Source organism: Scyliorhinus canicula, chromosome 6 (assembly GCF_902713615.1).
Source record: "Scyliorhinus canicula chromosome 6, sScyCan1.1, whole genome shotgun sequence".
Classification (NCBI taxonomy): domain Eukaryota; kingdom Metazoa; phylum Chordata; class Chondrichthyes; order Carcharhiniformes; family Scyliorhinidae; genus Scyliorhinus; species Scyliorhinus canicula.
This window is the reverse complement of record NC_052151.1, coordinates 109,118,417-109,132,219: the sequence shown is the minus strand read 5'-3', so window position 1 is coordinate 109,132,219 and position 13,803 is coordinate 109,118,417. Positions and strand designations below refer to the sequence as shown.

General features: G+C 46.6%; 1 protein-coding gene across 2 annotated transcripts in view; it reads left to right on the top strand.

Moving 5' to 3' along the window:
• Nucleotides 1–13,803, top strand: part of LOC119967386 (adhesion G protein-coupled receptor F5-like) — a 157,695-nt gene that overhangs the window by 78,547 nt on the left and 65,345 nt on the right. For both annotated transcript variants that reach the window (XM_038799884.1, XM_038799885.1), the window contains exons 6-7: nt 5,296–5,402; nt 9,689–9,747. In XM_038799884.1, coding sequence (XP_038655812.1) covers nt 5,296–5,402; nt 9,689–9,747 — 166 coding nt within the window. The remainder of the gene's footprint in view (nt 1–5,295; nt 5,403–9,688; nt 9,748–13,803) is intronic.

Below are 13,803 nucleotides of genomic sequence, written 5' to 3'. Positions count from 1 at the left end.
CACCTTTGAGGAGATATGAACCTGTATTCCTAGATTTCTTTGTTCTGTAACTGTCCCCAACTCCCTACCATTAACTGAATTAGTGCTACCCTGATTTGATCTACTAAAATGCATCACCTTACTTTGAAATAAATTAAATCCCACCTGTTATTCATCGGCCCATTGGCCCATTTCATCAAGGCCCTGTGGCAATCTTATATAACCTTCTTCACTATCCACTATGCCACCAATCTTGGTGTCATCTGTAAACAGCCCTGCACAACCATCCATTTGTTTCGGGAATCAAGACAATTTTGTATTCAACTGGCTACCTCGCCCTGGATTCTGTGAGATTTAACCTTGTGCAACAACCTACCATGCAGTACCTTGTCAAAGGCCTTGTTAAAGTCCATGTAGACAACGTCAACTGCACTCATCACATCTACCTTCTTGGTTACTCCTTCAAAAAGCTCAATCAAATTGGTGAGACATGACTTTCCCCTTACAAACCATGCGGACTTTCCCTAATTAGCCCTTGCCTGTCTAAATGCCTGTAGATCATGTCCCTCAGAATACTTTCTAACAATTTACCCACTACAGAAGTAAGGCTAACCGGTCTGTAGTTACCAGGCTTATCCCAACAGCCCTTCTTAAACAAGGGCACAACATTTGCTATCCTTCAATCTTCAGGCATCTCTCCTGTAGCTGTCGATGATTCAAATATCTCAGCTAGGAAGCCGGCAATTTCCTCCCTAGCCTCCCACACCATCCTGGGATACATTTCATCAGGTCCCGGGGATTTATCTATCTTGATGCGTTTTAATACCTCCAGCCCCTCCTTCTCTGTAAAATGTACAATCTTCAAGACATCACTATTTATTTCCCGAATTTCCCTAACATTCGTGCCTTTCTCAATAGTAATACTGACAAGAAATATTAATTTAGGACCTTTTCCATCCTGTGTTGATCTGCACATAGATGACCTTGTTTATCCTTAAGAGGCCCTACCCTCTTCCTTTTCACTCTTTTACACTTTATGTATCTGTAAAGCTCTTTGGATTTTCCTTTGCCTTACCTGTCAAGACAATCTCATGTCCCCTTTTTGCCCTCCTGATTCATCTCTTAACTCTACTCCAAAAGCCCTATATTCTTCAAGGGATCCTCTTGTTCCCAACTGCTTATGCATGTCATATACATCCTTCTTCCTTTTGACCATGGCCTTAATATCCCGAGTCATCAGGGTTCCCTCCTTCTACCAGCCTTACCATACACTCTAAGAGGAATGTGCTCACCCTGAACCCTAGTCAAACCTTTGTGAAAGACTCCCACTTACCAGCTAGGTCCCCTTGCCTGCAAATGGGCACACCCAATGAACTTTTGAAAGTTCCGGCCTAATACCCTTGAAATTGGCCTTGCCCCAATTTAGAATTTTAACTTTTGCGTCAGAACCATCATTCTCCATAGCAATCTTAAAACTAATGGAATGATGGTCACTGGTCTCAAAGTGATCCCTCACTAACACTTGCATCACCTGCCCTTCCTTATTCCCCAAGAGGAGGTCAAGTTTTGCCCCCTCCCTAGTCGGTCAAAAACACAACTCCCCCGGAACATTGAGCTGCCAGTCCTGCCCCTCCTCTAGCCATATTTCAGTCAAACCATAATATCCCAGTCCCCATCCATGCCCTGAGTTCATCTGCCTTGCCTGTTAGGCCTCTTTCATTGAAATAAATGCAGTTCAATCTGTTTCTCTGCCTTCCACATTTCTCCTTACTGGCTTTTGTTTCAATTCCTTCTTTACTACCTTCGACTTCCTGCATTGGTTCCCACCTCTCTGCCACATTAGTTTAACCACCCCCCTCCCCACCCCGCCCTCGCAACTGCGCTTGCAAATAACCCCCTAGGACATTGGTTCCAGTCCTGCCCAGGTGCAGACCGTCTGATTTGTAATGGTCCCACCTCTTCCAGAACCAGTTTCAATGTTCCAAAAATCTGAATCCCTCCTTCCTGCACCATCTCTCAACTCACACATAAATCCTATCTATCTTGTCATTCCTACTCTGATGAGCATATGGCACTGGTAATAATCCCAAGATTACTACCTTTGTGGCCTACTTTTTAATTTAGCTCCTAACTCCCTAAATTCAACATGTAGTATCTCATCCTGTTTTTTGCCAATATTGTTGGTGCCTATATGGACCACAACAGCTGGCTGTTCACCCTACCCCTTTATAATGTCCTGCAGCCGCTCTGAGACATCCAGGGTCTTTGCACCCAGGAGGCAACATACCTTCCTGGTGTCTCATTTGCATCCGCAGAAATGCCTGTCTACTCCTCTTACAATCGAGTCACCTGTCACTATAGCTCTACCACTCTTTTTCCTGCCCTCCTGTGCAGCAGAGCCAACCACAGTGCCATGAACCTAGCTACTGCTGCCTTCCCCTGGTGTGCCATTTCCCCCAACAGTATCTAAAACAGTAGAGGTTTGGAGGGAGATGACCGCAGGGTACCCCTGCACTGCTTTCCTATTCTCCCTCTGTCTGGTGATCACCCATTTCCTATCTCCTTCAGTACTCTTTATCTGCGGTGTGACCAACTCACTAAACGTGCTATCCACGACCTCCTCAGCATCGCGGATGCTCCAAAGTGAGTCCATCCGCAGCTCCAGAGCCATCAAGCGGTCTAACAAGAGCTGCAGCTGGACACACTTCTTGCACGTGAAGGAGCCAGAGACAGCGTGTCCCTGAACTTCCACATTACACAAGAGGAGCATGACACGGGTCTGGGATCTCCTGTCACATCTGAACGTTTAGGTTAATGTGTACAACTACAACACAAAAAATAAATAAATAGATAAATAAATGTAAAGAAAAGAAAAACTACTCACCAATCACCACTACTTACCAGATGGATTCAAATTTAGCAGGTCCCCTCTTGGCCAATTAAATATCCCGACTCCTCTCGTGCACTTTTAAATCTTTTTTTAAAAATGTTTTTTTGGATTTTTGCACGGAGTATATTTCGGTGTTATGCACACAGGATATGATATATCTATATATATGTAAGTAGGCATCCGTTTGTGCCGGCGAGGCACTTCTGGAGGGCAATCCTCGAGTGGGTCTGATGTCAGTGTTGCCCCTCGCTTCTCCTGGTTGGATTTCTTCTCGTGCATGTTGCCGCTTCAGCCGGCCCTCCCATTCTCCGCCTGTGTTCTCCTTTTCCTCTATTCCTGTGGATGTCCGCCCCCCCCCCCCTCCCCCCCCCCCCCCCCCCCCCCCCCCCAAACCTCCCTGGCTCTCCTTTATTGTTCCTGTCTCTTCCCTCCTCTTTCCCCCCCCCCCTTTCCCTGCGGTTCACCTATTCTTTCCTCCTCAACCCCCTCCCCCGTGATTCGCCTTTCCTTCCTCTTAGAATGAGTTGCCCCCCCCACTCCCGTTCTATCTCACCCTCTCATGCTTTGGCTGCTTTCCCCTGATTCTTGGCTACCTGGCTATTCTTCTCCTCCTTGTTCGTTGGCCACAAACAAGTCCCGGAACAATTGGGTGAATGGCTCCCACGTTCTGTGGAAGCCGTCATCTGACCCTCGGATGGCAAATTTAATTTTCTCCATTTGGAGAGATTCTGAGAGGTCAGACAGCTAGTCAGAGGTGGTGCTGTTGACCGCCAGCAGAACAGGATTCTCCAGCGGGTGATCAGGGAGGCAAAGGCAAGGGCGTCCGCCCTCCTCCCCAGGAATAGATCTGGCTGGTCTGAAAACCCGAAGACCGCCACTTTCGGGCATGGCTCCACCCTCACCCCTTTGGACATTGCCTCGAAGAGGGCAGTCCAGTACTCCACAAGTCTGGGGCAAGACCAGAACATCTGAGCGTGGTTGGCCGGCCTCCTTGGCACCGTTCATATCTATCCTCCACCTCCGGGAAGAACCTACTCATACGGGTTCGTGTTAAGTGGGCTCGATGTACCACTTTTAGTTGTGTCAGGCTGAGCCTTACGAAGGTGGAGGTGGAGTTGACCCTATGCAGTGCTTCGCTCCACAATCCCCACCCTATCTCGATCCCCAGGTTCTTCTCCCATTTCCTTCTTGTTGCGTCCAGTACGGTGTCGGCCCCTTCTACCAGTCGGTCGTACATGTCGCTGCAGTTTCCTCTCTCTAATATGCTTGTGTCCAGTAACTGTTCCAGTAATGTCTGTCATGGTGGTTGTGGGTAAGTCCTTGTCTCCTTTTGTAGGAAATTTCTGAGCTGCAGGTACCTGAACTCGTTCCCTCTGGTCAGCTGGAATTTCTCCGTCAGTTCGTCCAGTGTCGCAACCCTGCCATCGGTGTATAGGTCCCTGACTGTCAGTGTCCCCTTGTCCTGTCTCCGTCTTTTGAAGGTGGCGTCGGTCAGTGCTGGTGTGAACCTATGGTTGTTGCAGATGGGAGCTTTGTCTGACATTTTGGTCAGCTCAAATTGCTACCATAGCTAGTTCCAGGACTGGAGGCTGGCTATCACCACCGGGCTGCTGGAGTGTTTTGCGGGTGGGGATGGGAGTGCCGCCATGGCAAGGGTCCGAAGGGAGGTCCCCTTACAGGAGTCCTCCTCCGCGCGCACCCATTCGGCCTCTGGCTCCTTGATCTATCCCCTTACTCGCTCGGCCGTCGCCGCCCAGTGGTGAAATTGTAGGTTTGGGAGGGCTAGCCCTCCCTTTGATTTTGTTTTGTTGTAAGACCTTCTTCTTTGTGATCCTAGCAATTCCCCCCCCCCCCCCCCCCCCCCCCCCCCCCCCCCCCCCCCCCCCCCCCCCCCCCCATATGAACGTCATGATTAGTTTGTCTACTGCTTAGAAAAAGGCCTTGGGATGTAGATCGGGATGGCTCTGAGTAGGGAGAGGTACCTGGGCAGCACGTTCATTTTGGTCGTCTGTAGTTTCTCCCACGCTCTTTTATGTCTCCGGCTCCTCTCCAGCTTTTAAATCTCCGGCTCCTCTCCCGCTTTTAAATCTCCGGCTCTTCTCGCTCTTTTAAATCTCCGGCTCCTCTCTCACTTTTAAATCACCATTTTGGGAGATCTAAGAGCCGTGAAAGCTGGGTGCAAATGATCCCAATTTTAAACTAAGCACGTGTTTAAAGATAGCCAGATTCTTGTAATTTCACACCTTGATCATTTTATTTTTGCTAATCTGTGAAAAGTTGATTTATTTTCTGAAAAGTCCATCCATAATTCTTTGTGGGATATTCGATTAACGAACAACCATAATTTATTCATAACAAAAAGCATCTTAAAGCAAACAATTATGCATTCTCTATATTTGAAATAATAAAACAATATTTTGTTGCAGAAAGACAGATCTATGCAGTTACCGTTGCAGAACTGTCCTTTACAGATGATCTAAACAATTCGTCCTCAAGCTTGTATAAAAATCTCTCTAAAGAATTTAAGGATCTGGTATGTAATTGAATGACCAACGTTGTAAAATCAAAGTGTTTGTTTCTAACTGTCTGCTAGTTTGTGAATCTTGCCTTTCAGCAGAAATCCTGGTCCAAGGACCAGCTCATACATTTATGTAAAACATTAATGGATATCTCATAAGTTTCAAATGCAGGTAAATGGGAAAGTGCAATCCTGCCCACGTGCAGTACATAATTGTTTTAATTTAAATAAAAATTAGTTTAGTATCTCACCGTGGACACAGATTTCAGTTACAGGGTGAAAACCTTTTTGAACAAAGCATTTTGAGGGAATTGCATGGTTCACAGGGGCTGGTTTAGCACAGTGGGTTCAATTCCCGTATCAGCCTCCCCGAACAGGCACCAGATTGTGGCGACTAGGGACTTTTCACAGTAACTTCAATGAAACCTACTTGTGACAATAAGCGATATCATTATTATTATAATTATTATTTACTTACCACACCACAAACTCCCTTCATATTATTTTCCCATTATAAAAGTTTCCTTCTGGTTTCCTATTTTAAATGTCGTACAACACCAGGTTAAAGTCCAACAGGTTTGTTTCAAATCACCAGCTTTCGGAGCACTGCGTCTTCCTCAGGAGCTGTGCTGCGAAAGCCAGTGATTTGAAACAAACCTATAAGACCATAAGACCATAAGACATAGGAGTGGAAGTAAGGCCATTCGGCCCATCGAGTCCACTCCGCCATTCAATCATGGCTGATGGGCATTTCAACTCCACCTACCAGCATTCTCCCCGTAGCCCTTAATTCCTCGCGACATCAAGAATTTATCTATCTAAACCTATTGGACTTTAACCTGGTGTTGTAAGACTTCTTACTGTGCTCACCCCAGTCCAACGCCGGCATCTCCACATCATATTTTAAATGTGACCATGGAACATGTTACAGCAAGTGATGTTTCCAGCACAAAGCATACAAAATACAGATTTACAGAGATTTAATAGCATTTATTGGCCATCAAAGTGAACCTGACTTGGTTCTATGGAAACCTCCTCCTCCCTCAAGTACCATGTCCTACAAAAATATTGGCAACTATGGACTTCCATTGGATTGTTGCATCATTATGCTTGGCAAAATTACAGTGGTTTTTTGATGCTTTCTGCAGGAGTGCTGACCAGGAAACTTTCCCACAATTATGGCCTGCCACTAGGTATGTTGGGTTTACAGGCTGATGATCAACATGTTTGGCCACATTATCAACACACCTTTCCTGACCATTCAGTTTTGAAGTTGCACCTGAACCTGGAGCTTTTAGGCCAGAGGGGACACCACCACTGTGCTGCAATGTCTCCCTACTGTGGGATGTTTGTGTTAGAGGTGAAAATATTCACACATAGGCCTTTTTGAGTGAATAAAGAAGCAGTTTATTATATCAGATCTGGGAAAAAGATTTGGACGCTCCGCAGCCTCGCAATACTCTTTCTCACTTGAGCTAAGCTTCGCATTAGGTTAATATACATACTCAAGGGGTGGAATTAGTTGCATTCTCATTTACATACAATCAATCAATTATATTAGTATCACAATTCGTTACATGCAGTCAATCAATTTTCTTAGCATCCCAGTTAAAAATATATATGGTTAAAGTGGGTGTTGTCTCACCAGCTCCTAACTTCATGCAAAATTCACTCAAGACTAACGCAAGGATATGCTCTGTCTGCAGCTGGGGACCTTGAGCTATTAAGGATACATTGTGCTCCTTGTTCTGTGAAGCTGTTATCAGCGGCTATTGAAATACTTCCTATAAATACCCATGACTGGTTCTCATGAGGTAGTTTACACAGTTTGTAACATTGTTCAGGAATGTGGCTAATTCAGCCATTTTGTGTCTTTAGTATTGCTATCTTAGCTAACAGCCATTTTGTGTCCTTCCTGATATTAACAAGCATTGTGTATATACTATCTATTCCTACAAATTGCCTCTTCTACACAGGCATCTAAGCCAATGAGTACCTTTTTGTCTCAGCAGACTATTTAAAAGTAATATAGGAGCAAAAATGTAGTTACAGAGTCACCAACAATTTATATCATAGTCCAGTATCAGAAAATGTCCCCCAACAATTGTATTAAATGTTTTGCAACTTCAGGTTTAAGCATAGATATATCCTGGATCTTGGTGGATTTATTTACCCGTCATATGTTCTCTGATTTGACTTTGTCATCAATTTGGTAGATAATTGAGAAGAACCTGCTGCAGTCCAGAACTATTTTTTTGCAACTGGTGATAAATTCTTCCTGCATTGATTCCTGCTGCGGTTGTATTCCTGCATTTCCAATGCATTGTAATTATAAGGGAGCATAGCAGCAACACTATTATGTGGCAGGACAAGTAATCAAAGGCTGGACCAATGACCAGGCAATAAGAGTTCAAACTGCATTGTGGAAGCTGGGGGAACTTAAATTCAGTTAATTCAATAAAAACATCAAGTTAACAAGCTGGAATCAATAATGGTGGCCATAAAACTACTGATTATTGCAAAAACCTACCTGGTTCACTGATGTTGTTTAGTGAAGGAAATCACTGCACTTATCTCATCTGGCTGACATCTGGCTCCACCTCCTCAGCAATGTAGTTCACTGCCCTGTAGCAAACCAGTAGGTTATGTTCAAGACATCCTTCTCGGGGACAACTAAGGGCAGGTAATAAATGCTGGTCTTTCCAATGATGCAGACATCCTGTGAATGAAGGCAATTTGGCAATAAACCATTGCTGTTAAAATGTTATTTAAAGAGATAATATTCAACTATCTGGTCAGCTCCTTTTTGGCTGTAGGTAATAATTCAGTAATGAGAGTGTCTTTCTAAAAGAAAATGGAGCTCACTTTGGGCATTATCATACTGTGGTTATTGTGTATCAGCCAAAATGTTACACCTATGAGTCTGAAATCAGTTCAAAATATATAAATTGGTGGATTCTCAAGAGTGCACCAGGGGACCTGGTAAAGTTTTTGAAGCTCCATCCAATGGTAGATATGAGTTGCTGTAGGTTGTGACTCTGTGCCCAACAGCTTTGAAATGCTAAATCCTATTGAGATGCTGCCTAGAGGCATCCCAGAACGGTGATGTAATTGAATGGTGAGTGGTGATAAGGAATGAGTGCCATAACACAGTCAATTTCACAGACCATCATTTTCTGTCAAAAATGCCCTGGGGCTAGTGACACTCTGTTATTTAACTGTAAATGCTACAGCAAATTTGCACAGGAGCATCTGTGTGGTTAAAATCAAATATCTAAAAGTTTCTGTCTGAGATCTGTTGCTGCATTATTAACTACACAAAATCAGCATCTAATTAATAATAATCCTTTTTGTCACAAGCAGGCTTACATTTACACAGCAATGAAGTTACTGAGAAAAGCCCCTAGTCGCCTTATTCCGATGCCTGTTCGGGAACATGGAGGGAGAATTCAAAATGTCCAAATTACCTTACAGCACGGGCTGGATTCTCCGCGCTGCTGCGCCACATCTCTGCCCCGACCCGCCGGCGGGATTCTCCGTTACGCCGACTGGCCAATGGGGTTTCCCATTGTGGGGCAGCCCCATGCTGTCGGAAAACCCCCGTGCGCTGGCAAAACGGAGAATCATGCCGGCGGGGAATCCCGCCTTACTTCTTTCGGGACATGTGGGAGGAAACCAGAGCACCAAGAGGAAACCCACGCAGACACGGAGAACGTGCAAACAGTGACCCAAGCCGGGAATTGAGCCTGGGACCCTGGAGCTGTGAAGCAACAGTGCTATCCACTGTCTGCCTCAAGATTGACATTCTTTGAATGGGGTGAAGTTCAAATTGAGATACAAACAAATCTAAGTATTGTCCATTCCAATCAAACGAGCCTTTTAATATTGATTACTGCGAATATTGATTTCTACCAATCTACCTCTCAGGCATTGAAAATTAACAAATGCAATTGTGGAATCGTGTACTGCTGGTTTTAATTGTTGGTGAGATTTTTAAAATGTGAAGATTTATGTTCTCTCATGTTGCTGATGTTTCCCTTTCTGAGCTGATGGCAAATCACACTATTAGTAACTTGTTATGTTGGAAACTGAAAAACCAAATCCGCAAAGGCAACTAATTGTAATTGTCATTAGTTGCCCTGCCATAACAAACTTTGTGGCAGTCGATTGTAATTATATGAAAGCATTTCATTTTTGTACATATATTCTTGGAAAAATGAAACTGTTTGCCACCCTTTTGCAGTTTATACATTTCTTTTTAGAGTGTAATCTTTCTAATCTACTTCTACCTATTTCTCTAGTTGGAAGATGCCTATAGAAAGGTGCAACCTGATGTTATAGTAACCATTTTAGGATTCAGGTAAGTAAGACATTTTGAGGAGAGATTTTTCACAGTCGCAATTTATTCTTAAGGACAAATGTTGAACTTGGAATTCTGATACATAAGTAAAAGCTGGAAAGTGAACACATGACCGAATAGAAACAAATAAATGCATTTTATTTTGAACACATTGATGTGTTAGGTGCTTTGGATCCGTGGAACACATACAGGCCACCAACACTTAAAATAGTACAACACTATTTTATTAAATTATAAACTGCTGAACATACTATTACTGTGGGTTACACGATGTTAGATTAACTAAAGACCTGTGCCTGTCCAAACCAGTCGAATCACGCAGCATGTGGTGAGAATCTGTACTGTAAACTATAAGTTCTTGTACTTCTGAAAGGCTGCACCCCGAATGAGCGGGAAAAGTGATGCCCTCTGTCTTTATAGTGAGTGTGCTCTAACTGGTGATTGGCTGCGGTGTTTATGCATGTATATTGGCCCTATTGTATGTCCATCAGTGTGTGTGTCTGCACCATGATATACTGGTGTATATTATGGCATCCCCCCTTTAAAAATAATTGTATGTATGTGTCAATAAATAGTGTGAGTGTGTGGACAATGGGCGGACTTCTCCAACCCCCCGAGATTCGGCGGGGGCGGGAATTGCGCTGCGCCGGTCGGCGGGCCCCCCGCGGCGATTCTCCGGGCCACGATAGGCCGAAGTCCCGCCGCTGACAGGCCTCTCCCGCCGGCGTGGTTTAAACCACCTCTGGTACCGGTGGGATTGGTGGCGCGGACGGGCTCCGGGGTCCTGGGGGGGGGGGGGGGGCGCGGGGCGATCTGACCCCGGGGGGTGCCCCCACGGTGGCCAAGCCCGCGATCGTGGCCCACCGATCGGCGGGCGGGCCTGTGCCGTGGGGGCACTCTTTTTCTTCCGCCCCACCATGGCCTTCACCATGACGGGGACGGAAGAGACACCCTCCCCTGCGCATGCGGCAGTATGACGTCAGCAGCCGCTGAGGCACAGGCTCATGCGTGGACTACCGCCGGCCAGCGAAGACCTTTCGGCCCCGGCTGGCGGAGCGCCAAAGACCGTTCGCGCCGGCCGGCGGAGCGGGAGCCACTCCGGCGCGGGCCTAGCCCCTCCGGGTAGGGGAGAATCCCGGCCAATGTTCCTAACTATATGTTTGGTGCGAAGACGTATTTACAGGACTATGTACAGGAACACTAAGCTATATACAAGGGAAGGTGCCTGCTGCAGAGAACTAGTATGCAACAAAATGAACGAGAACAATACTATATACAAACCACAAAAAACGATCAAACATGGCAGGAAACAACTCAGCGGGTCCATAAATTTGTAAAGTTCATAAATTCAGTCTCTGAGGTGAGCGACGAATTCTGGTTGACCGCCTCAAGGGTGGGTTGAGAGCCGCCAGGTCAGAAGCAGGTTGGACTGCATAACAGTCAGGAGGAGGCAGAGTGACTGGAAGCTCTGCACAGTCCATTGCAGGGCCAGCAGTGGAGCGATGCAACTCCGGAGGATCCCGTGGCGATCGTGGAACAAGGCGAAGGGCACGCCGATTGCGGCGCAGAATGGATCCATCTGGTAGCCGAACCAGGAATGAGTGGGGGGCCACCTGCCTAAGGACAACAGCAGTTGCAGACCAGCCACCATCTGGGAGATGGACGTGAACATTGTTGTCCGGAGTGAGAGCAGGGAGATCAGCAGCACGTGAATCATGTGTCGCCTTGTGCTGCACCCGAGACATCTGCATTTTGCAAAGAACTGGAACATGGTCGAGATTTGGTACATGGATAGACGGCACCGTCGTCCTCAGGGTGCGATTCATTAACAACAGCGGAGCGATAGGCCAGCAAGGCAAGATAGAAGTCATACCCGGCATCGGCAGCCTTGCATAGGAGCCTCTTGACCATGTGAACCCCCTTTTCTGCTTTGCCATTGGACTGAGGGTACAGGGGACTGGAGGTCACATGGGTGAAATTGTACCGCCGGGCGAAGCTGGCCCATTCCTGGCTGATGAAGCAGGGGCCATTGTCCGACATCACCGTGAGCGGGATGCCGTGCCGAGCAAATATTTCTTTGCATGCCCGAAGACTGCAGACGAAGTGAGTACGTGCTATCAAATCACCTCCGGGTAGTTTGAAAAGTAGTCGACAATCAGAACATAGTCCCTACCCAATGCGTGGAACAGGTCGATGCCCACCTTGGTCCAAGGCGACGTGACCAAGTCATGGGGCAGCAGAGTCTCCGTGGTTGGGCCGGCTGAAAGCGTTGGCAGGTGGGGCAGTTGAGTACTGCGTTGGCAATGTCATCATTGATACCGGGCCAGTACACAGCCTCATGGGCCTGTCGGCGACACTTGTTCTGGCCTTCTTTGATCCGGCAAAGGAGACAAAAATCTCTACGGACGCCAGTTAGTCTGGCATTGGAGTAGTGCTTTTGCAGCGTGATGAGGCGTCGTCATGGGCCCCCATTGCGCATGCGTCACGTGGGGCCGTGGTTAGTTCGGCCTGGCGGCACAATGGTTGAGGTGTGGCACGGTGGTTAGCACTGTAGCCTCACAACGTCTGGGACCCAGGTTCAATTCCGGCCTCAGGTGACTGCCTGTGTGGAGTTTGCACATACTTCCCGTGTCTGCGTGCGTTTCCTCCCGGGCTCCGGTTTCCTTGCACACTCCAAAGATGTACAGGTTAGGTGGATTGGTCATGCTAAAACTGCCCAAAGAGCTAGGTGTGGTTGTTAAGTTACGGGGATAGGGTGGGCGATTGGGCCTAGGTAGAGTGCTCTTTCCAAGGATCGGCGCAGACTCGATGGGTCGAATGGCATCCTTCTGCTCTGTAGGGATTCTATGATTCTATAAAGATCAGATCCATTGAGCCTCTTTATGGGCAGCTACACTGAGACTCAGGAACGAGGTCTTCAGCTACTGGGAGGCTGATGAGTAGTATTCTCGCGATGACCTTTACCCTGTTGCAGAGTAGGGAAATCCTTCTGCAATTTCCGTAGTCGGACCCATCTCCTTTCTTGAAGATGGTCAAAATTATGGCGCCTCTGAGATCATCTGGCATGCTGTCTTCCATCCAAACAAGGATGATGAGGTTGTCGATTCTTGTTTAGCACAGGGCTAATCGCTGGCTTTGAAAGCAGACCAAGGCAGGCCAGCAGCATGGTTCAATTCCCGTACCAGCCTCCCCGAACAGGAGCCGGAATGTGGCGATGAGGGGCTTTTCACATTAACTTCATTTGAAGCCTACTCGTGACAATAAGCGATTTTCATTTCATTTTATTTCATTTCAAATGCCTCTCCACCAGCAATTTAAGACTTCTGCGGGGATTCCAAATTCGCCAGTTATCTTGTTCGTTTTCAGCTGTCAGATGGCTTTTTTGATCTCAAGGCGAGCTGGTGTTGCGCTGAGATAGTGGAGGGTAGCGTGTTGAGGGATGGTGTCTTGGGTATTTGTGTCAAACTGAGTCTTGGTTGAGGAGGCCCTCAAAGTGTTGTCTCCAGAGGGTATTGACTGCCTCATTTTTGGCTCTCAGTGGGATCGAAAAATGGGTAGTCAGTCTGTGGATGGTTTTGAATGCACTGAAGAATCCACACACACCGTGGTTGTCGGTGAGTCGCTGAGTCTCCTGCACTCTTTCCACCCATCACCTCTTCTTTAGGTCGCAACTTCTTTTGCAGTTCAGCCTCCGGTTGCCTGCAGGCTTGTTTTCTCTCACTCGAGTTTTGGAGGAGCTGCCAGTTCAGGAAGGCCTTGTGTTTACGGTTGAGGAGATCCTGATCTATTGTGACCAGGCATTGTGGGCATCGTGTGGCTCTGCTGGTTGGTTGTTTCTAGATTAGCTGTGAAGCACTGATTGAGTTGCTCTTTCTTCTTGGGGTTTTTGAGTCCAGTGAAATTTAGTTTCCTGCGACAAAGTCTTCTATAGAGGACTTTAAAAAAATTATTTGATTGGATGTGTGTCACTAGCAAAGCCAGCATTTATTGACTATCCCTAAATGCCCTTGAGAATGCGGTGGAGAGCTGTCATCTTGAACTGCAGCAGTCATCTAA